A 21017-nucleotide genomic window follows, 5' to 3' on the forward strand; every position below is an offset into this window, starting at 1 on the left:
CCCCTGGCCATCAGCCCTGACCCCTGAGAGCCCCTGCTGCCCTCCCAGCCAGACCTCAAGCCCGAGGGCCGGTCACGTGGCCGGGCTCCGGCTGCCCCGGGGGGACAGGCGCACCTCCATAGCGGCCTGTGGGGACAAGGCTGCACCTGGGTCACCTCATGTTTATGCATATTTAACGCCCTCCCAGGGCCCTGGCCGGCTCCCCAAATCCCTCCCAGAAACATTTCTGTTAAAATAAACTGAGCGAGGCCAAAGGTTGGCTCAAAACGGATCCTCGTCTAGTGGTTCAGAGGTTCTCAAGCAGAAGGAAACGGAGGGGGCGGGCCCGGGCGGGGAGGCGGCTGAGCAGCAGCTGGGGCGGTGACCGTTAACTCGGGGGTCCCCGGGGCCCCCCGTCCGGGCCGTCCTTCAGCTTGTGCTTGCAGAAGAGGCTGTAGAGGACCCGCAGCGTGCTCTTGCTGTCCTTGTTCACGATGTCTGCCAGGGAGAGCAGGGCGGCCGGTCAGGCCGGGCCGGGGGTGACCGTCCCCGTGCCGGGACCCAGGGGTGGCCTGGGACTTGGGGCTTCAGTGCTAACTCAACTCCCCAAACCCCGGGCAGGCCAGGCAGTTGGGCACGCCCAGCCTGAGTCCCAGGCAGGACCCGTCGCACGGCCCTGCCCCTCCTCCTACCGTCCTCCCCGGCACCCCTCTTTTGGTGCAGAAAGTCCTCAGGGTCTCACCTCTCCAGCAGCCCATCACCAGGGACTCGTCCCCCATCTCCTCACCCCGGATCCTCCCCCGCGGGGTGAAGCCACAGCGTCCCCCACAGCGTCCCCCACAGCAGCAAGAGGCTGGAGCGCACCTACCACCACTGCCCTCCCCCGTCCCCGCCCCCCCTCTCTGTGTACCCGCCCCGAGGCTGAGGCCCCCGTGGCCGCCGCTCACCTTCGGGGCTGACAGGGTAGTCGAGCAGGCCTTCCTCCTTCAGCAGCTCCAGGGCCAGGGTGACATTGTGTAGCTACAACAACAGACCCCCCAGACGTTGGCAAAACAAGGCAGCCCCAACCCAGGCCCGGGCCCCCATGGCAGGCCCACCCTCATCCATGACGTCCAATGCGCACCAAGGAGGCCACCTCTAGAGGGAATGCAGCCACCGAGGAGAGCACCCAGCCTGCCAGTCAGGGAAGGCTTCCTGGTGGAGGCGGCCTGGAGGTAAGTCCGCCAGGGGAGGGGACTTAGCCAGGGGTAGGAGCACCAGTCCCTCCTGGCCTCTTCTGAGGTGGCCCCTGACCCTGTGGGTGATAGATGCCCTCAGAACCAGCTGCGTTCCATAGGCCAAGCATAGATGAGGAGACCAGGGCTCCCAGTGGCCATGGGGATTACCTAAACTCACAAGATGGGAAGGGCTGGAACCAGGTCTGTCTTGCTCTGACGCCCATGCAAGGCAGGCTGGAGGCTGGCAGAGCCTCCCGGCCCAGGCCCTCCGGGGCCCTAATTCCGGCTTGGTCGCTGGATGACCTGAGCTGGGGAGCAGGTCACTTGGTCCCAGGCCTCCCTTGTTCACCTGCGGGGTGGGGTCCCCACCCCTCCCCCGTGCCGTGATAGGGGATACCGGGTGGGGAGCCCTGTCAGCCCGGGGCTCAGAGCAGACCCTGGGTCGGGGGTCACCTCCCTTTCACATCTAGTCTCTCCCCTGGGCCTCAGGTCCAATCCGATAGAGCCTGCCCTTCTGTGTGGGAGCAGAGAGAGGGGGTGAAGTGGACAGCAAGCCCTAAAGCTGGCTGAACCCCTGATTCCCTGGGACCTCCAGCAGGTCCTTCCTCCCATGGCCTCAGGCACCCAATGGTCCACTGGGGGCTGGACATTCCAGACTGGTGGCAGCCTTCCCAGCCCCGCCCACAGCGGGCATCACACAAGCCAGGCAGTTCCCATGGCAACCCAGCCAGGGCCTGGAGGCAGGGCTGGGCGGGGGGGGGGGGGGGGTCACCTGGGAGTCTGGGCAGGTCGAGTCCTGAGATCTAGGCTGTATGTCTATGGATCACCCCACCAGGTCAAAGGTCACAGGTCAGACAAGTCACGGGGCCTGGCTGGGCTCAGTCCCTCATCTGTGCAGTGGGAAAGCCCACCTTCCCGCCTGCCGCTCCCAGGCTGCGTGCGGGTCCAAGGTGACAATGGACAGGCATGGGAGGCACCCTGCGAGCTCTAACCGCCTGCCGGCTCCCGTATCTGGGACACGTAGGAGGGCTGCCAGGCCCCTGAGAAAGGACTCTCCCCGAGGGAGTAGGGGTGTGGGTCGCAGTCCTGGCCCAAGGGCACTGGGCAGGGTGGGGGAGTGTCTTCTGCCTGCCCCCACGGACTCCTGCTGTGCCCGGGGGCCAGGGGCTGGCGTCCTCCGGGCAGCTGGCTCCCTGGGGCTGCGAGTGGCCGCGGGCCCTGCCTTGGGGTCTGAAAGGTGGGTGAGCATTTGGTGTTGGAGCATCGGATGGACAGAGGGGTTGAGCCGGCGCAGGTCCAGGATGCAAGAGAGAGTGGGAGCGGGGCCGGCGGCCGCAGGGCTGTCCCCTCTCAGTCAGCCAAGGCGAAGACACAAGAGCCGCCCCCGGCCCCCAGCAGGCCACGCCTCGGGGCTGGAGGGCACCTCGGAGGGAGCGGGTCCGAGCCCACCACGCGTCCCGTCACTGTGTCCCCAAGTCTTCTCCCCAGGCTGGAATATTCTGGAAAATGAGGGTTGGGTGGCTGCTGTTGTCCACATTCTCAGGAACACGATTCCCGGGCTGTACAGAGTCACCGCTGGAGCGAGGAGCCCAGCGCTCCCGCCTCGCAGCCCTGCCTCCGATCCGGGGTAGACGGAGGCGAGTCCGTGACCAAACCGTCTGGGGAAATGCTGGCTGAGCACAGGGATAAGAAACCCTTTGCTGCTCTGACTGGTGTGGCTCAGTCGATAGAGCGTCGGCCTGCAGACTGGAGGGTCCCAGGTTCGATTCCGGTCAAGGGCATGTACCTTGGTTGCGGGCACATCCCCAGTGGGGAGTGTGCAGGAGGCAGCTGATCGATGTTTCTCTCTCATCGATGTTTCTAACTCTCTATCCCTCGCCCTTCCTCTCTGTAAAAAATCAATAAAATATATTAAAACAAAAAAAGAAAGAAAGAAAGAAACCCTTTGCTGAGTGTGTCCTGGTGTCGTGAGCCTGAAGACTACGTGTGTTTTCCCAAGTGCTTTGCCCACAGGGTCCCTGAGACCAGTGTTTTGGAAACACTTCCTTCGTTCACTTATTTCTCGCTCTGAGCCAGGAGCTGCCCGGCCCAGATGCCTCTCCGCGCTCTGCCCAGGGCATCACGTTCCTTCCATGCGGCTTGGCCACGATGAAGGTGAAACGTGGTTTTCCGCGGAGCCGAGGGGAGGCTGCGACCAGGAGGGCGCATTCAGACCCTCGGAGGAGCCATGTTGAATGTGGGCGGGACGGAGCTGTCCCCGGGGCTGTGAGTCCCAGGACAGACGCTCTCTCCCGCCGTCCCTGCGGCAATCTCCGCTGGCAAGGAAGGTCGGGTGGCTCTGCCAGGTGGCAAGTCCCCGGGTGCCCCCCCCCAAAGGGCTGCTGTTCTGTCCTCGCTGCGTAATGCCCCTCGGCGTGTCCTGCATCCGTTCCTGCAGCCGAGGGTTCCAGTCACGGCCCACACCACTCACTCCCGGGCCGAGCAAGGAGGCTGCCTCTCCCCACATTTCCGGTGGCTCGTCCTCGGCAGCCAGGTCTCAGATCGGTGGTGCGGGCGTGTGTCCCTGGCTTGTCACCGGGGTTTGGAGGTGAGCAAGATAACGAGCGTGAGCCATGACGTCCCCCCAGCACCGAGTCACAGAGGGCTGTGCTGCTCTGGGGCCCCGCCAGCGTGTGTCCCGCCCGCGCCTCCCCCGCACTGTTCACTGTCAGAGTCCTGTCTCCAGACACGGGCAGCACCCCGGCCTCGGCCCCAGCCCTGACCCTCCGGAGCCCGGCGCCATCCCAGCAGCTTGGGGCCAGCCTCCTTCTGGCCGTCTCCCTCGGGGCTCACAGTGACTCCCCAGGAAGGAAGCGAACGGGGAGGCATCGCTGGCTTTTGGAGACAGGTGAGCCTGCTGCCTAGTGACTGGTAAGAACCTGCGTGTGTTGCCCTTGTTCCCACGCCCCAGGCCCACGAGTGAGTGAGCTACACTGCTCTCAGCTGCTGGGATCTTCCTTGGAATGGGGATCGGCCCTGCTCCTGGGATGGTGGAGACCACACCCACTGGAGGCAGGGACCACGCCCACTGAAGGCAGGGACCACGCCCACTGGAGGCAGAGGACACACCCACTGGAGGCAGGGACCACGCCCACTGAAGGCATGGACCACACCCACTGGAGGCAGAGGACACACCCACTGAAGGCAGGTCCCCAAGGTGCAGAGGGATGAACAGCAGGCCCAGATGTGGGGGCTGAGGAAGGGACCTGGAGCAAGGCCAGGGGGGGGCCTGGAACTGGGCCAGAAACAAGAGGGTGAGCCTCACGCCCCCCAGGCAGGCCCAGGGACACTCGGGGACATCAAAGGAGACAGGAACCTTCCATCTCCCAGAAGTGCCCCCAGGAAGAGCCGCTGGCACAAAGATAAGGGGTTGCCCTCCTGCACTGGTCAGAGCTGAGCGGGCCAGGGGACCCTGTGTGACACAGATGAGCTGGCCGCCTGGGGTGGTGGGAGGCCACCAGCCCCCTGGTTCCCACAGACCACACCTCCACGCCGCCTCCTGCCAGGTGTTCATTCACGAGGACTTGGCTGAGCCCCGGTGGGCGGGGACCAGGGCCACATGCCCCTCGGTGCTCCCCCTCCTGGTTCCCCAAACTCTTATTATCTGCATGACTGGGGGCCACTGGGGGCTTGTGAGCCCATTTTAGAGGCAAGAAGCCTGAGGTGCAGGCAGCGAGTGGCAGGGAAGGAGGCCAGAGCCCTCTGCCAGGGCCTCCTGACGGGCCAGCGACCAGCTGCTGCCCGTGTGGGCCCCAGTCTCCCCCGGGGGTCACAGGATGCTCTCGCTGGCAGGAAGTCCATGTGGGAAGGGCGTCTGTCAGGGGAACAGCCTGCGCAGACGCCCAGAGGTGGGGGAGCGGCACATATGCCAGGAACTGCGAAGGCGCGTGTGACGGGGCCTGGGCGGCTGGGGGCGGCCGCGGGGCAGGGGTGCGGAGCAGGGGCCCACGAGGCACCAAGACTGTGGGGCTGTTTTCTGGGGTTCGCCCTGTCACTTCCCCCAGCAGCATCATTCTCTCCATCCGCCCCCAGGCCAGGCCACAGACCCCTGCCCGGACTAAGGCGGCCATCTCCCAGCCAGCCTGCCAGCCTCCAGGGCCCACGGGGGACTCCTGACGCCCACGGGGCCAGGCCCCCGCCGCCCCGGCAGCCCCAGCCGCCCTGAAATCTCTGTGCTGTGTCCACAGCGGAGCCTCTGTTGGCACCGTTCCCCACTGTTAGGGTTTGACTCTGCAGACCAAGCCGTAACCAACTCCACGGTCCCCTCTAGGCAATGTCTCTCCTGATCTCTTCCGGTTCTACTGACCACTCGCCCCTTCAGATCCCCCGGCCCACCCACAGGAGCCCTGGAAGACTGTGCATCGCTGAGAACACGGGGGAAGGGGGGACGCGTGGACTGGGGGCTCCCAAAGCAGGAGCTGTGCTGGGCTGTCTTTCTGGCCCACATGGCACAGGGCCTGTCACCAAGCAGGGCCTCAGGAATGAGGGGCCAGGTGCACAGTGGATGGGCGGGTGGGTGGCTGGGTGGCTGGGTGGCTGGGTGAACAGGCAGATGAATGAATAGATGGATGGATGGATGGGCGGCAAGTGAAGGGTTTAAGTAATTGGGTGAATGAGTGAATGGGCAAGTCAACAGATAGATGTGCGGGTGGGTGGGAGGATGGGTGGGTGGATGAGAGGACATATGGGCAAACAAACGTCAGCTCCACCCTTCACGTCACTGGAGGTGAGTAAGGAAAGATGGGCCGTGCCGATCGCACAGACCAGTCCACTCAGAGGCAGACCCACAGGGAATGTCCCTGGAGACTCACCATCTCCGCGGGGGAGTTGGGCGTGAGGTAGAATTCCTTCAGGTGCAGGAAGAAGCCCTCTAGTTGTCCAATCAGCAGGAGTAAGATGACACCATCTGCAAACTACAGAGGGGGGCGCTGGGCACATGGTCTGGGCACTGGGGCACATGGCCTGGGCGCTGGGCACAGGGCCTGGGCGCTGGGGGCACATGGCCTGGGCGCTGGGGGCACATGGCCTGGGCGCTGGGGGCACAGGGCCTGGGCGCTGGGGGCACATGGCCTGGGCGCTGGGGGCACATGGCCTGGGCGCTGGGGGCACATGGCCTAGGAGCTGGGCACATGGTCTGGGCGCTGGGGCATAGGGCCTGAGGGTCCCACTCTCCTTTCCCAGGCCGAGGGGCCCTCCCGAGGTCACACAGCCTCTCTGGGCCTCAGCTTCCCCGTCTGAGACATGGGCCGGCATCCCTGGCCTTGAAGCGTTGCTGTAAACGCAGCCACAGCAGGTACAGAGCGGCTGTTGGCTGCCAGCACCTCGTACGTGCCGAGAGAAGCGCTGTCCTACATTTCCAGGGAAAGACCTCATCGCTCTTTAAACCACACAGTGTCCAGGAGCTCCAGGAGCACAGGAGAGAACGGAGCTAAGAGGAAAATTATTCCATCGGGAAAAGGCAGCGACCGGCGCACGGCTCCCTGGGCCGGCGGCCGCATTAATATTTCTGCCAGTTCCGCCTGTGTGCACAGAGATAAAGCCGTCGTCCTGGTACCCGCGCGGCATATGCTAATACAACCCAATTCCGCCTCTTCAAAGAGACAGAACACCAGTCTGAGGAAAACCACCCTCCAAAGACCTTCATGGAGATGCCCCGTGTTAGGGCCTCTCTGAGTGGCTGGCTCAGCCTGGACTCTCTCCGGCTGGCATATCCTGGTGATGCCACCCAAATACCAGGCCTTCAGGACCCGCTCTGCCCACCCGCCTCCAGCACCGGCCTCGTCCAGGCCGTCACCCTCCGGACACCGTCGCATTCCCAGGGGAGAGGGGGAGCAGGGGGGATTCGAACCCGAGAAACCGCCTACCTGGGCGTCTAGGTTCTGCACGGACAGGCCCAGGCGCTCCACCTTCTGGTTGACGAAGGTCATGATGGCCTACCCAGGGAAGAGCAAGGACCCAGCCGGGGCTCAGGGTGCCACCTTCCCCCTCGGGGGACAGGCAGCCCCCCTCGGCCCCACAGCACCCGGCGCACAGCAGGTGTGGACCAGGGCCCCGTTTCCTCCCCTTTGTCCCCCAGGCATGGCCCAGGCGTGCGGGGGGGGGGGGGGGGCGCGGGGGGGCAGAGCTGCGGGACTCGGGTCTCTCACCTCCTTCACGGCGCCCACCTTCTCGGGAGCCAGACTGAATAACTCATCGAAGACGTCCTCTGCAGACAGACCCACAAACTGCTCGTCACAATGATGTTATCTCTGAGCCAAACAGGGGCTTCCTCCCACCCGTTTCTCAGCGTAACCAGGCCAGGGGGAGCTGGCGTTTTAGCTGGAGCTCCTGGAATTTAAAATCGGGCCTGGGGCCAAGCCACTGCCTCTCTGGCTGTGTGGCTCGGGGGGCTGGCCGCCCCTCTCTGTGCCTTGGTTTCCTCGCCTGTAAAGTATGGCTGATAATACCTTCCAGCTAGGGCAGCCGTGGGCAAACTACGGCCCGTGGGCCGGATCCGGCCCGTTTGAAATGAATAAAACTAAAAAAAAAAAAAAAAGACCGTACCCTTTTATGTAATGATGTTTCCTTTGAATTTATATTAGTTCACACAAACGCTCCATCCATGCTTTTGTTCCGGCCCTCCGGTCCAGTTTAAGAACCCATTGTGGCCCTCGAGTCAAAAAGTTTGCCCACCCCTGAGCTAGGGTCATTGCAAAGATTGAATTTGGTAGCAAAGATCAAATTTGGCGTGCTGGCTGGGCCGCCATGAGCTTCAGTAAACACCATCCCTCTGCAGGGGACACCGGGGATGGAATCTGCACCATCCCTCCCCCCCATCCCTTCCTCTGGAAACCTGCCGTCTCCCCCAGTTCCCTGCTCCACCCACAGGCCCACGGAGCAGGTGGCTGAGCAGGGGGCCAGCCCCGGACGGACACGGGCCCCCCAGGCCTCCTCGCAGGCCTTTGTGGACTGGCAGAATGAGGGCATCGAGCCCTCCCAGAGGCCTGAGCCTGAGCGTGCACAGGGCCAGCGGAGGCAGCTGAGCCACGCCCACGGGGTCTGGGGACAGAGCATCTGGGCAGCTCAGGCTCCTGGTCCAGCCTCAGACACCCGAGTCTTCAGACTGACGCCCTTTGTCCACAGCCTGCCTTTTCACTCTCGGCAGCGAACGCCCTCCCCCAGGGAGACTGGTCCTCGGCTCTGAGTACACAGACTGAGTAGAAGTGACCTTTGGATTCTGCCACTCAGCCGCTGTGTGACCCCAGGCAAGTCACTTGGCCTCTCTGTGCCTGTGGTTCCTTCCTTAGTGAAGGGAAGAGCGGCACCAGATAGCGCCGTGCCATCGAAAAGCCCCGTAAGCCAGTGACCGCAGTGCAAACACCGGGTCCCTACCAGGCCTCCTGGCCAGCGGCCAGGCAAGTGTCCCCGGAGGAGCCAGGAATAGAGGCAGACATGTGCTCAGCTGACGAGGCCAGCGCAGCACGAATATGCTAGAAATGGGGTGAGGAGGCCCTGCCCTGTGGCCCTGCCCCTTACCGTGTGACCCATCATGCTGCCCCCGAACAAACACTGCTCCCTGGGCAACCCCAGTGTCCTCATGCTGGCCCCCCACATACACACACACTCTCTCTCTCATCCGGCCTTGCACCTCCCTCTCCGCCCTGCCCCAGTCAGGCTCCCTCCTCTCCCCTTCACAGAAGCCCTGGCAGGTCATTATTACTTTCTCGAGGTGAGGTGCCCCTTGGAGAAGCCCCCCCTCCCCCATATAGCTCTGTGTTCTGTACGGGTGGGAAAAAAATGTTAGGATGGTGGATGGATGGATTGGTAGATTGATGGGTGGATGGTGAATTAATAGATTGGTGGATGATGGATGGATGGATGATGGATAGATGGGTTGGTAGATAGATGGATAATAGATGGATGGGTGGATGGATGGATGGATTGGTGGGTGGATGGATGATGGAGGAATGGATTGGTGTGTGGGTGGATGGATGGATTGGTAGATAGATGGGTGGGTAAGTGAATGGATGAATAGATGAACAGCTGGCCATTCCAGTTGCCCGAGGAACGAATGAGTGAGTGAGTGAATAAATGAATGAATGGATGGAGGAAGGAATGGCTGGGCCAGTCAGTCGACTGGTGGGGAGCTCTGCACAAAAGCAGCAGCCACATGATTGAACAAGCACTATTAAGCACCCACTATGTGCTGAGCACATTTACAAATCCTCTTTTAACCTCATCACCAGCCTAAGAGGTGTGTGCCATTATTCATCCCATTTTACAGATGAGGAAACTGAGGCACCGGTGGGTTGAGAGACTTTCCCAAACTCATGTGACTAATAAATGGGAGGTTTTGAGTGTGAACCCAGGCCACCTGGCTCCCGAGCCCACACTTAACAGCTCTGTCCTCACCACCCATGGGGATGAAACATCGTTCCCCCCATGTGAGCCATAGCGTGAGAAGCAACAGCCATGCCAGGCAAGGACGGACAGAAAGGGACAAAGGGACCAGAAGAAAGCTCGGGTCCACAGGCAGGCCGCGAAGGGAGGGGCACCAGAAGCCAGCCCTCCGTGGCCGCATGGCCGGTGCCACACGCGCGACAGAAACAAACCCCCTTGCGGTCCGACAGTACTCACTTGCAGCTCGGTCCTTGGCTGCGCTAAGGGGGGATAGGGGGAGAAAATGCAGACAAATGGTTAAAACCTTGAGGCCGACAGCTTTTCACTATGACAGGGCTTGGCCCCGGCAAGGCTGACAGAGAAGCCGGCATCTTTTATCCCTGGCAGCTTCGTCCGGGGCAGGGCCCTGTGGACCGACAGCAAGAGAGCTCAGGCCCCGCCCTGGAGGTTTCCACACCCGCAGATGCCCGGATCTTGTTGTTTTGGGGGTCGCTCTTCTAGTTCAGAGGAGGGAAGTGTATTATATCGACAATAAAATGCACCAATCCTTCGTTTATAGCTTCCAGATGTTTACGCACTTGTGTGATCCCCACCCTCATCAAGGCATGGAACCGTCCAGGCACCCACAGCGTGCCCCCCGCCCCCCACTCTGCCCCTCACACGGCCCCCTGCTTTGGCTTTTCCTGCCCATCCCTGACTTCTGCCTGTTCAGAAGTCGGGGTAAATGAGGTCACACGGGAGGCCCGCCGCTGGCTCCTTTCACTCCATTTTTACTGTCTTGACTTTTTTTTCACTTTCTTGTTAAATTTCCCACCCCACCCCTGTCCCCGGAAGCAAGGCTCTGGCCCGGAGTAGGCCACGCTCTGGGGAGCCGGGCCCTCTGCAGGGAGCCGGGTTGGGGCTCGGGGGCAGCATAAAGGCAGAGGCGCCCCGTGGGGTCCAGGACATAGCTGGGAGCCAGAGGTGGCCCTCGTGCCGTGTCTGAACTCACGGGGCAGAGAGGGGCGGTTTGAGGGTCACGAAGGGTGAAGGAACGTGGTGTCATGGGCTCCAATGGCACCTTCCCAGTCCAGGTCCCCACATCATTCTCCCCTGGAACTCAGGCCTGGCTGGGGCAGCTCAGAGCGGCTCACGGGAGGTCGCTCGGCCTCACTGGGTCGAGGGGACAGGCCCCCCTGCCCCAAGATGCCCTGGGGACGGTTAAATGGACCACAGAACCTGCCGGCAGGAAGGGCCTTGGCCTCACTCCGCTCACAGGCTTGGGGCCCGGCCATCCCTTACCCTGCGGTGCTTGGAGCCCCCCTCCTCCCCCCCCCACGCTCCACAGGAAACCAGGAGCCACAGACTGGAGGGACCTCAGGATCGGGGGACAGGGGTGGAGGAAGGTCACCTCACATGCATCATCTATGACCTTCACCGCAGCCCCAACAGGGAGGAACGCATCCCCACTCTTCAGAGGAGATAGAGGCTCAGAGAGGGGAGGCGACTAGCCCAGGGTCACACAGCTCACACGCAGAGCCAGGGTGAAGACCGGGCGGAGCTGACTGCCAGGCCTGGGCCAGGCGCCCTGCGCAGAGCGGGCCTCCAGCAAACGTTAACGGGAAGAGGGAGCCGAGGACGCTTCAGCAAGCAGCTGCCTCTCAGACCCACCCAGAGAGCCCCGCCAGGACCAGTGGCCCTGCCTCTAGGAGGGCAGAGCTCGCTGGGCCCGCTGCTCGCTGGACAGACAACAGACTGAGCCGGCTGAGCTGGGCACTCAGGACCGAGCTCCCGCCCTGCGTGCAGAAGGTGCTCCATAAGTGCTGGTGGTGTGAGTGAGCGCTTGGTGCCCTTGCCTCCCTGCACCAGGAGGCCCGCGGGCTCAGGCATCGATGTCAGGGTCGCTCAGCGGCAGCACCTCCCGCCCCGTGGTGGCTTCCCGGGAGGGCCAGGACCCAGGGTCCTCCTGGCCCCGTGGCTGTGGGTGACCTCATGACTGAGGGCCAAGGCCCCTCTGATCCCAGCTCTGCCTGCTGCTGCTGGTAGAGAGGGTGAAGTGAGCTGCAGGAGGCGGGCATGTCTGGGAGGGCCAGCAAGATGGAGGGGCCCCAGGTGTCCCCACAGGCCTGAGCGGACAGCAGAGTGTGAGGGCCCCTCCAATCCCACCAAACCCCGGCCCCGGCCCTGCTCCCTCCCTCACCTGCACTCAGTGAGCTGCTCCACGGACTTCTCCGACTTCAGGCCGCTCTTGGTGCTCTGAGAAAGGAGAGGAGGGACTGCGTCACCCAGCGAACGCAGGGACCAGGCCTGCTGCTCGGTCTAGAGGCCAAAGCCGCCCGTGGAGCCCAGTCCTCCTCAGGGTGGCCTCCTGGCGGCCTCATCACTTGGTCCCCTAATTGTCCTTCCCATGAGCCTGGAGACCCACAAGGCCTAGGACCAAGTCGGCCGCGTTCCCCAGGAACCCCCAGAGTCTCACCAGAGCCTGGTTCACTGAGGTCAGTAATGAATGAATGGTGAGTGGATGGATGAATGACTGGATGGATGAATGGATGGATAGATGAATGGATGGGTGGGTGGATGGATGGATGGATGGATGGATAGATGAATGACTGGATGGAGGGGTCGATGAATGGATGGGTGGATGGATAAGTGAATGAGTGAAGAAATGGAGTCCCTCTGATTTATATAAGTATAAACAAAGGCCATGAAGCTGGGTAAGTTTAAGTGACGGTTTTGAGACAGTAAGAATAATTCACCTGAGTTAGGCTGGGCTTGGCCTACTCGGTTGGGTCAGGTTAAAGGTGAACCCCAGGATGGGATGCCCACTACTCACGGGTACCCAGAAGCTGGGGTACAAGGGGAAGCAGGTGGGGCCCCAGGTGTGGGGCTGAGTATGAGAGCGAGTACCCCTCGGGGTGAGAAAACTGGGGCCATCGTCATAGCTGTCGGCTAGGGAGTGAGAGACGGCACCCAGGACAGTCCGTGACTCAGGGGTGAGACATGGTCCATCAGCAGGACCTGCATAACACCTAGGCAGGTCCCCACCTCCGGGTGGCCTCGCTGGGTCCCTGCTGCTCCGCTGGACTCTTGGCATCTCCCACTCACAGCTCGAACCCCGCTGTCCCGGCAGGATCTCCCATTTCTCACGGCTCCCCGGAGCACACTGGGCTCGGCCCCACCCCCTGCCGCATCCGCCAATCCAGGGCGTGAATGTGGACCCAAGACGCTCACCCATGCGATGGAGCCCAGGCCCAGCCCTCACCTCCATGGTGATCACCTCCACCTGCACGTTGGGTGGGAGGGGCAGGTCGGCCTGGAAGCGCTTGGCCAGGGCCAGGAGGAGATGCAAGGTGGCCAGCAGGTCCTTGTTAAAGATGGCTGGGGGAGGGACACAGGTCAGAGCGGGGCCACGATACCCAGGGCCACGTGGGGCCTCCTTATCCTCACAGCAACCCTCTTCGACCCGCGAGACCTGCGTCCACCCCTGGGAAGCAGAGGCCTGGAGATCTGCATTCAGACCTCACAACAGGCTCCCACCTCGGCGAACGCGGCCCAGGGCACAGCCTTGTGGGGCCGGGGACTGGACGCGGGGATGGTCTCTGAAATGCTGTCTACACCTGAAACCACCACGTGTCCTGTCCTAGCGTCGGTCACTGGTTGGACAAATTGTCAGATTTAAGCTGAATGTGACTTAAGTCCGGGCCAACGTCAACATTATAAACACCAGCTGCTGGACGGAGGCAGGAAGCAAAGCGGTGAAGGCAGTGGTGTGCGGCCCGACCAGCACAAAGTGGGTTTGAAAACGTACATCATTGCCACCCAACCTCGTTACTTCCCTTCAGCCTCAGTTTTCTCATCTGGGAAGTGGGGAGGATGTAGAACTTGGAATGACGGGACGTTCATAGCAAACTGTTACCCAGGAGGGCGGACCGGCTGCTTTGCACACCGTCATTTCCTACGAGCGGGCGCCGCAGACAAAATAGAAATAAACTCATAGGCTGGGCCGCCGGGCCCCCTGACGGGTAGATGGGCGCGTCACGGCACTTGGCTCTCAGTCAGCAGAGGCTGCGCTGTGGCCAGGACTGTGTGCATCGTCCTCGTGGGGGCTTCCCTGCAGTGACGCCTCGGGGACAGGAGTGCCCAGGGCTGTTTGCTCCTCACTGACCGGCCTTTGTGCCCACTCTGCACCTGCCTGAGGCTTCGGCCTCCTTCCAAGCCCCCAGGTTGCGCCCAGACCCGAGGCGACCGAGCCGTGCCCCGTGGGTGAGAGAAGCCGTCCCCACGCAAAGGGACCCAGGCTCCGGGCCCCGCCCCGGACACCAGCCGGGCTGAGGCCCCGTACCGTCCACGCTCCACTTGGGCTCCTCCACCTGCAGGCAGCGGTTGGTGGCCTCCAGGACCACCTCGAGCTTGCGCCTCTGGCTCATGGCGGTCAAGGCGATCTCCTCCACGTCCAGCTTGGTCCCCGCCAGCTTCTCTGAGGGCAGGAGCGGGGGGAGGGAGAAAGGAGGGGGTGACACAGCGGCTCCTGCCGGGGGCCCACGGCCAGCGCGCTTCCCCCAGGAGGCTGAGCCAGGCCAGCATTCAGGCAGTAAGAGCGCCCACCCCTCGCCCCTCCGCAGGGGGGCAGGCGGGCTGTGGGGCTGAGCAAGCCCGCCCCTCACCGGGACCCCACTGTGCCCGCCCCGCCCCACCCCACCTCTCTGTGAGCCTTTTAGCAGGGCAGTATGGTCAGCGGTTAAAGCCCCACTCCCCGCTTTCTTCACTGTGAGACCCTGGACAAGTTACCAGGCCCCGCAGTGCCTCAGTGAGCTCATCTGTGAAATGGGATGGGAGCAGCACAGAGTGCTGACCCAGGACCAGAACCAGAACCAGACCCTCCCACCCCGCGGGACCTCCCAGCTGAGTGCAGAGACAGACCTTAGACCAGGCCGAGCTCGCACCAGCAGAGGGAGAGGGGTGGGGAGGGCCCGGAGGCAGCCCTGAGGGGTGAGAAGGGAGCAGCGGGGAGCAGCGCCCCTCCAGGCCTGCTTCCCGCAGCGGCAGGAGCCCTGGCGGGCGGGCCGTGGGGGGGTTGCTATCCCCGCAGCCCACTCACAGCAAGCGCTCCACACACGCTCAGGAGGCAGGTGCCGGTGGGAGAGCCCAAGGCTTAGCAGCGTCAGCCGGGTGGGAGGGTAAGGACGGGTAAGGAGCCCACCTGCAGGGCAGGGGGAGGGGCAGCCACTTACGGAAAAGGTGGTGCAGGATGAGCCCGTCGAACATGTCCTCCTCCAGACTCCGGACCACAATGTGCTCGGGGAGGAGCTGGGCGTTGATCCACTCCATCAGCACCTGCCAGGCCCAGAGGACGGCTGAGCGACGCCACCTCTCACCTGGCCCCTCACCTGGCTCAGTGCTGCCCTCATCCCGGAGTGCCCCCTCCCACCTGCCAACTCCCACCCATCCTTCAAAGCCAGGCACACACCACCTCCTCCAGGAAGCCCTCCCTGATCTCCCAGACTGAGTTAGGGGCCTGGTCTCGGCTCCCGAAGACCCTCTGCCTCTCTCCACCACAGACCTGGGCCTGGGAGGCTGTGGTTTGTCCAGTGCAAGGGGCTGCTGGTGTCCCGTCCCAAACCCTAAACTTGACCAAGTGCTGCATAAAGGCTGCTCCCTCTGCAACTCTGCTGGAGGCGGGGCTGCCCACCCTGCCTGTGCTCCAGGGGCCAGAAGCAGCGGAGAATTACTGCCTGGTCTCTTTAATGAAGAGGCCCGAGCCAACCAGGACTTGGTGTATAAACCAGGCTTTCCCGAAGGGACCATGCTGGGCCCCTCTGTGTCCCAGGGCCCGACAGTGGGAAAGTGGGTGGAGGGAGCAAGAGAACGGGAGGGAGGGAGGGGGGGAGGGAGGGAGGGAGGGGAGGAGAGGCGCTGGGCCGCAGGTCTCCAGGAGCGGAAGGTGGTGCAGCCAGGAAGCCCCTGGAAGGAGGCGGCAGAAAGGCCACGCGGAGACCAGAGGAAGGCGGAGGCCTGAGCCCGTGCCCAGCGGGTCCTGCAGCCACGGACAGGCTGTGACCTGGGAGACACGCCCACTCCCACCCCTTCACAGCTGCCCGTGGCCCTGGGCCGCCCAGAGCGTGAAGGAGCGTGGGCTTCGGGGCTGATGCCCGGGTCAAACCCGGCGCTGTCACTGCCCGCCCTGTGCCCCGCCAGGCCAGGCCATCTCTCTCTGAGCGTCGCCGTGCCCTCCCTGGGGTGCGGGGGACAACGGGTCCCTCTCGATCTGCTGAGGCTGGCGGGGAGCGTGCATAGACAGGCATAGAGTCAGTGCTCAACAGGTGTCGGGGGCCTGTGGAGTCGCCACCTGCCAGCCTGAGGTCAGGGAGACGGGAAGCTGCCTCCAGAGAAGTCAGGGTGGGAGAAGTGCCTCACCCTCTGCAGTTCTTCAAATTTGGGGTCCTTCCGGGACACGGGGGGCAGGAATTTCTTCTTTTCCCCTGGAAGCAGAGGCGAGCATGACACGCTGCAGGGCCCTGGTCACCTGGAGAGCTGTCACCGTGGCCGCAAGGGGAAGCTGGTCTTGCTGCTTCACACACACCCACGCACACATGCACACACACAAACACAAATGTACTCACACACAGTCACCCACACACACAGATGCACAGGCACCTACAGTCACACAGACACACACAGTCAAACACATCAACACACACTTGCACACATATGCACACACACAGACACACACACAGACACACACACAGACACACACACAGACACTCAGATGCACGCGCATATGCACTCACACATATAGACACACACAGACTCAGACACACACTTGCACACACAGATACACAGACACATACCTGCACACACAGACACATAGTCATAGACACATACGTGCACCAACTACACACAGACACAGAGACAGACGCCCCTGAGCACCAAACACCCAGCGTGGCGGGTTTTCACTCCTGCCCGGTCCTCCCCCGCTTGCTTTGCCGCTGCTTTCCCCGCCAAGCTCCTCCCAGGGCTGCCCTCGTGAGCGCGGCTCATTCCCAGGCTCGGCGCGTTGTGTGCGGGGAACACACTCAAAACGGCCGCGTGTCTCTGAAGCGCGCAGTGAACTGGGCTCTGTCCCATCGGACGTCTGCCTGTCTCCCCGGTGTGGACACGGGCCACCTGGTCACTCTCTGAGCCCCGGGACCCTGGCCCGCAGCTTCCCCACCGTCTAGACTCACGGGATGTACCGCGTGTCAGGGCTGCAGGGACCCCAGCGATCAGCTAGCCCTAATGGACACGGGGAAACTGAGTCACCAGGCGGGGACGGCCTCACCCAAGTCAACTAAGTGCATCTCCTGAGTCTTCCATTTCCTGGTGGCGTCGCCATCTCCCATTTATTTATAAAAAAAAAATTTCTGTCATTTTGACGTGTGTACACATGTGCTTTATGTTTATTATTATTTATTTACCACAAGTAAAGGTCAGGAATTGTTATCTTTCTTTTAAATTCTTGTACTGCTTCCCTTCATTACCGCTGTGTCTGTGCTCCATGTGGGTGACGTAGGTGCTTATGTAGGTGGGTTCCGACTCACGGCGAAAATCGCGTTATGTTGTAGGGACGGATCTCCGACGTCACGGAGGACCTACTGTCATTGTGCTACAGGGACATGAATTCCAGGGAGCCCCTAACGCCCTGGCCTGGGGACTCGGGTGCCTCTCGGGGTGTTTTCGGTCACAGGGAGAGGCCAGCTTGGCGCACCGGCCGTCCCCCTCCCCGTTCCAGCCATCTCCTCGGAGAGAGACGTGGGGCAGTGACTTCTGGGCCACAAACCCCCACGCTCAGAACACAGACGTGCTGATGGGCCGGTCCTCGCTGAGTGGTTCCTAGCCCGCCCCCACCCCCGCCCCCGCCCCCCGCCCCGCCCTACAGAGACCAGCCCCCCAGATGTCAGGCCTGCGCAGAATCCGCCTGGACCGCCGGGGGGTGTGCAGCCCGAGGCCTGGAGCCGCCCCCTCGGGCTCAGCTCACTCACGGAGTTACCCTCCACCCCGCGAGGGGGCCGCTGTGCCTCAGTGTCCCTGTTTAACCAAAGGCGGTAAGAGCACCTCCCCTCAGAGCCACGCATGAGACGCTGTAGACAGAGGTGCTTAGCTCCGCACAGCACATAGTAGGCACGCATGGCAAGTGGCATCCTCCCCCTCAACGTCACCATTAACCCGGAGATGTGGGCTGCGAGGGGCATGGGGATAACTGCGGAAGGTTCCAGAAGCAGGAGGGGGTGTCGGGTACAAAGCCGAAGGCGGACATTCTGACAGAACTGGTGCCCAGTGGCAGCCTGTACGGATGCCTGTTCCCGGGCGCAGCCCGTTTGGCTCTGGGATGCAGACCCCCCTTCACCCTCCACCCCCATCCGCACCCCACCCCACCCCACCCCACCAGGTCCCAGCACCTTGTGGGAGCTCCTCCTCCGCCGGCCTGGGCGCCTGTAGCAGGTTGTAGAGGGACTCAGGCTCCATCCTCCCGCCAGCCCTGGGGTGCAGGGACAGGGTGTCATTTCTTCCAGGCCGGGAGGTGTGGGGACAGGGTGGGAGCTGGCTTTGGGGGGGTGAGCCACTTGCGGTCTAAGCAGGGGGCAGGGTCCCTGACGGAGGCCGCAGGCAGCGCTCCTGGACTCCGGGTGGAGCAGGGCACAGGGTGGGGGCACAGGGTGAGGACACAGGGCGAGGGCACAGAGCTAGGGCACAGGGTGGGGGCACAGGGTGAGGACACAGGGCGAGGGCACAGAGCTAGGGCACAGGGTGGGGGCACAGGGCGAGGGCACAGGGCGGGGGCACAGGGAGAGGGCACAAGGCGAGGGCACAGAGCTGGGGCACAGGGCGAGGACACAGGGCGAGGGCACAGGGCGAGGGCACAGGGCGAGGGCACAGGGAGAGGGCACAGGGAGAGGGCACAGGGTGGGGGCACAGGGGGGGCACAGGGAGAGGGCACAGGGTGAGGGCACAGGGTGAGGGCACAGGGCCAGGGGCACAGGGTGGGGGCACAGGGCGAGGACACAGGGCGAGGGGCACGGGGCTGGGGCACAGGGCGAGGGCATAGGGCCGGGGCACAGGGCTGAGGGCACTGCCTGTGCACAGGCTCCACAGGAACGGGGCATCCCCAGCCGGGCACAGTGTCCAGCCCACCAGGTTCCTGTAGCACAGGAAGCCCCCACACATACCCCACCCCCACACATACCCCACTGCACCCCACAGTCAGGACAAAGGGGTGGCCACTCCTCAGAGCTTTTTCCATCCAGAAGCCCTGAGCTCAAGGGGAATCGGGGGACTGATGTGTGTTATCTACAGGCCCTGAGCTCCTGCGGGGGTGGGGGGGCAGGACCCGGAGCCTGGTCAGCTGGGCGCAGAGCACCTCCAGCCTTTGAGTGAGGGACCGGAGCTGGGGGCCACTGTCACCTGGACTGGTCCCCACTCCCTGAGGCTTGGCTCTCAGGGGTGGCCTGGCCCTGCTGGCCCCCAATCCTGGCCAGGGCTCTCTGCAGGGGGCTCTGTCTCGGGTGGTTTGGGGGCCTCCCGCTCCTCAGCATGGGAAAGGCCGCACCCACGGCGTGTACAGGAGCTCACTGTGGGGGGACCCAGCTCGCCCCCCGCCTGCGACGAGCCAGCAGAGCCTCCTTCCTGTTCCCCTGGCGACTTCCTCTCCTGCTCGCGGGCAGCCGTGCCCCGCGTTTCTCTCCGCAGCCCCTGGCCCTCCCCAGCGGCGCCAGGCCTAACGACACCTGGGCCCAGTGTCTGCAGCGCAAACCCTCCGGGGTCAGCCCCACGGCAGGACCAGAGCTGCAGGGCCAGCGGCCTGCACGGGCCGGAGCCCCCCACACCGGCAGCCAGCCTGGGACACGCAGGCCCGTCCTGCCCTGAAGCGGGGGGGCGGGGGGGGGGGCTGGGGGACACAGCCGCCGGGCTCCCCGAGTCCCCAGCCTCCTCTTGGGCACGGATCCAGTGAAGATGTGTCCAGAGAGGAGGGCAGGGCCTGGCCTGGGCTTCCCAAGCCTCGGTTCCGGCGGCTCTTCCTCATTCTGGCTGTGACTTCGGCCGACCCCCGCCCTCTCTGTCCTGCCGCCTCTTAGGCCAGAGGGCCCACCTCATGCTGCCAAGGCAGCTGCCTCAGCCACAGCAGCCGGGCAGGCCCTTCTGTCCCCAGGCCTGTGCCTCCCTCTGACGGCTGGGGGTGGCCTTTCTCAGGGGAGGTGACCTGGAGCCTGAATCTGCTCACCTGGCTCCACAGAGGCAGGGCCGGCCCCTCTGCCGGCCGGACCGCGAGGGCCACAGGGGACAGGGGACAGGGGACAGGGGGCAGGGGGCAGGGGGCAGGGGACAGGAGCTCCGGGGCCACTAGGCCCAGCCCCCTCAGCTAAGACTGCGCCCGCTGCCCTCAGTTTACCTGCCCCTCAGAGCCCTCCGCGTGTGAGCTGGGACGCACAAGACTGAGGACAGACAAACAGCCCAGGCCTCCCTCGGCTGGGATGCCAGGAGGACTCACCCGGCGGCTTCCTCCACGTGAGAAAATGAGGGTCACGGAGCTCCAATGGTGGCCCCGGCTTCACCCAGAAGCAGGTTCTGGGCTCCCCAGGTCAGAGGGGCTGCAGGGCCCAGGAGGCAGGGGCCAGCCGCCCACTTCCTCCACTGGGGCTGGGGCTGGGGCTGGGGCTGGGGCTGGGGCTGGGCGCGGGCTGGGGTGTCTGCAGGCTGCTCCCTCCCCCACGCGGAGGCCCGGTGCTCCCAGATGCCACCGCAGTCCCACCGGAAAGCTCTGCGGGCCCCGACCCAGCCCCACCTCCCGGCCCGATGCCTCGCAGGCAACTCGAGTTTAATGTTTCGACTTCCTCTCCTCTCCCTCCCACTGAGCAAACCCAGCCAGTTCCTCCCCAGGTTTCTAGTCGCCACATGGCAGCACCGGCCACCAGCCACCGAGGCTACAGGGGGCAGTCGGCTTCCCCTGAGGCCCCCACCCCACCGGCCAGGCCCCCTCCCTCTCGCCTGGACCGCACAGAGCCTCCTGTTGACCCCCATCCTGGCGGCCGGCTTCTCCCAACTCCAACCCGGCCCTGGCTCTCTCCACAAGCAACCGGAGGCCCCGCTTCACACCCCCACTCACCCACAGCCCATCGATGGTGCCCAATCGCTCTGTCTCAGCACAACGGACATACATCGGGGCCGGGGCTCGGCCGGGGGGAGAGGAACGTGCCCTGTGGGTTGTAGGATGCTCATCAGCAGCCCGGGGACACCCCCTCCCCCAGCACGACAACCCACTGACTCCGGACATCGCCAACTCCCCTGGCTTAAGGGAGGGGGTCCGGGAGGGCCCCTCTGGAGAGTGTGGGTTCCCTTAGGCACCAGCGGGCCCCCGGAGGAGAGCCTGGGTCCTCTCAGCAGGTTGTAATT

At 63.6% G+C, this 21017-nt stretch overlaps 1 protein-coding gene across 1 annotated transcript; it reads right to left on the reverse strand.

The window, feature by feature from the left end:
- Positions 1–256: 256 nt before the first annotated feature.
- On the reverse strand, positions 257–20638 carry PARVG (parvin gamma). Its single transcript, XM_059681410.1, has 13 exons — positions 20116–20638; positions 18029–18108; positions 16008–16072; positions 14825–14927; positions 13936–14070; positions 12856–12971; positions 11794–11849; positions 9852–9874; positions 7382–7440; positions 7100–7168; positions 6047–6148; positions 927–999; positions 257–477 (listed from the first exon to the last, which is right to left on the reverse strand). The coding sequence occupies exons 2-13, from the start codon at positions 18093–18095 to the stop codon at positions 368–370; spliced, it is 978 nt and encodes a 325-aa protein (XP_059537393.1). The 5' UTR covers positions 18096–18108; positions 20116–20638; the 3' UTR covers positions 257–367.
- Positions 20639–21017: the final 379 nt, after the last annotated feature.

The sequence above is a fragment of the Myotis daubentonii genome, chromosome 2 (assembly GCF_963259705.1).
Source record: "Myotis daubentonii chromosome 2, mMyoDau2.1, whole genome shotgun sequence".
Classification (NCBI taxonomy): Eukaryota; Metazoa; Chordata; class Mammalia; order Chiroptera; family Vespertilionidae; genus Myotis; species Myotis daubentonii.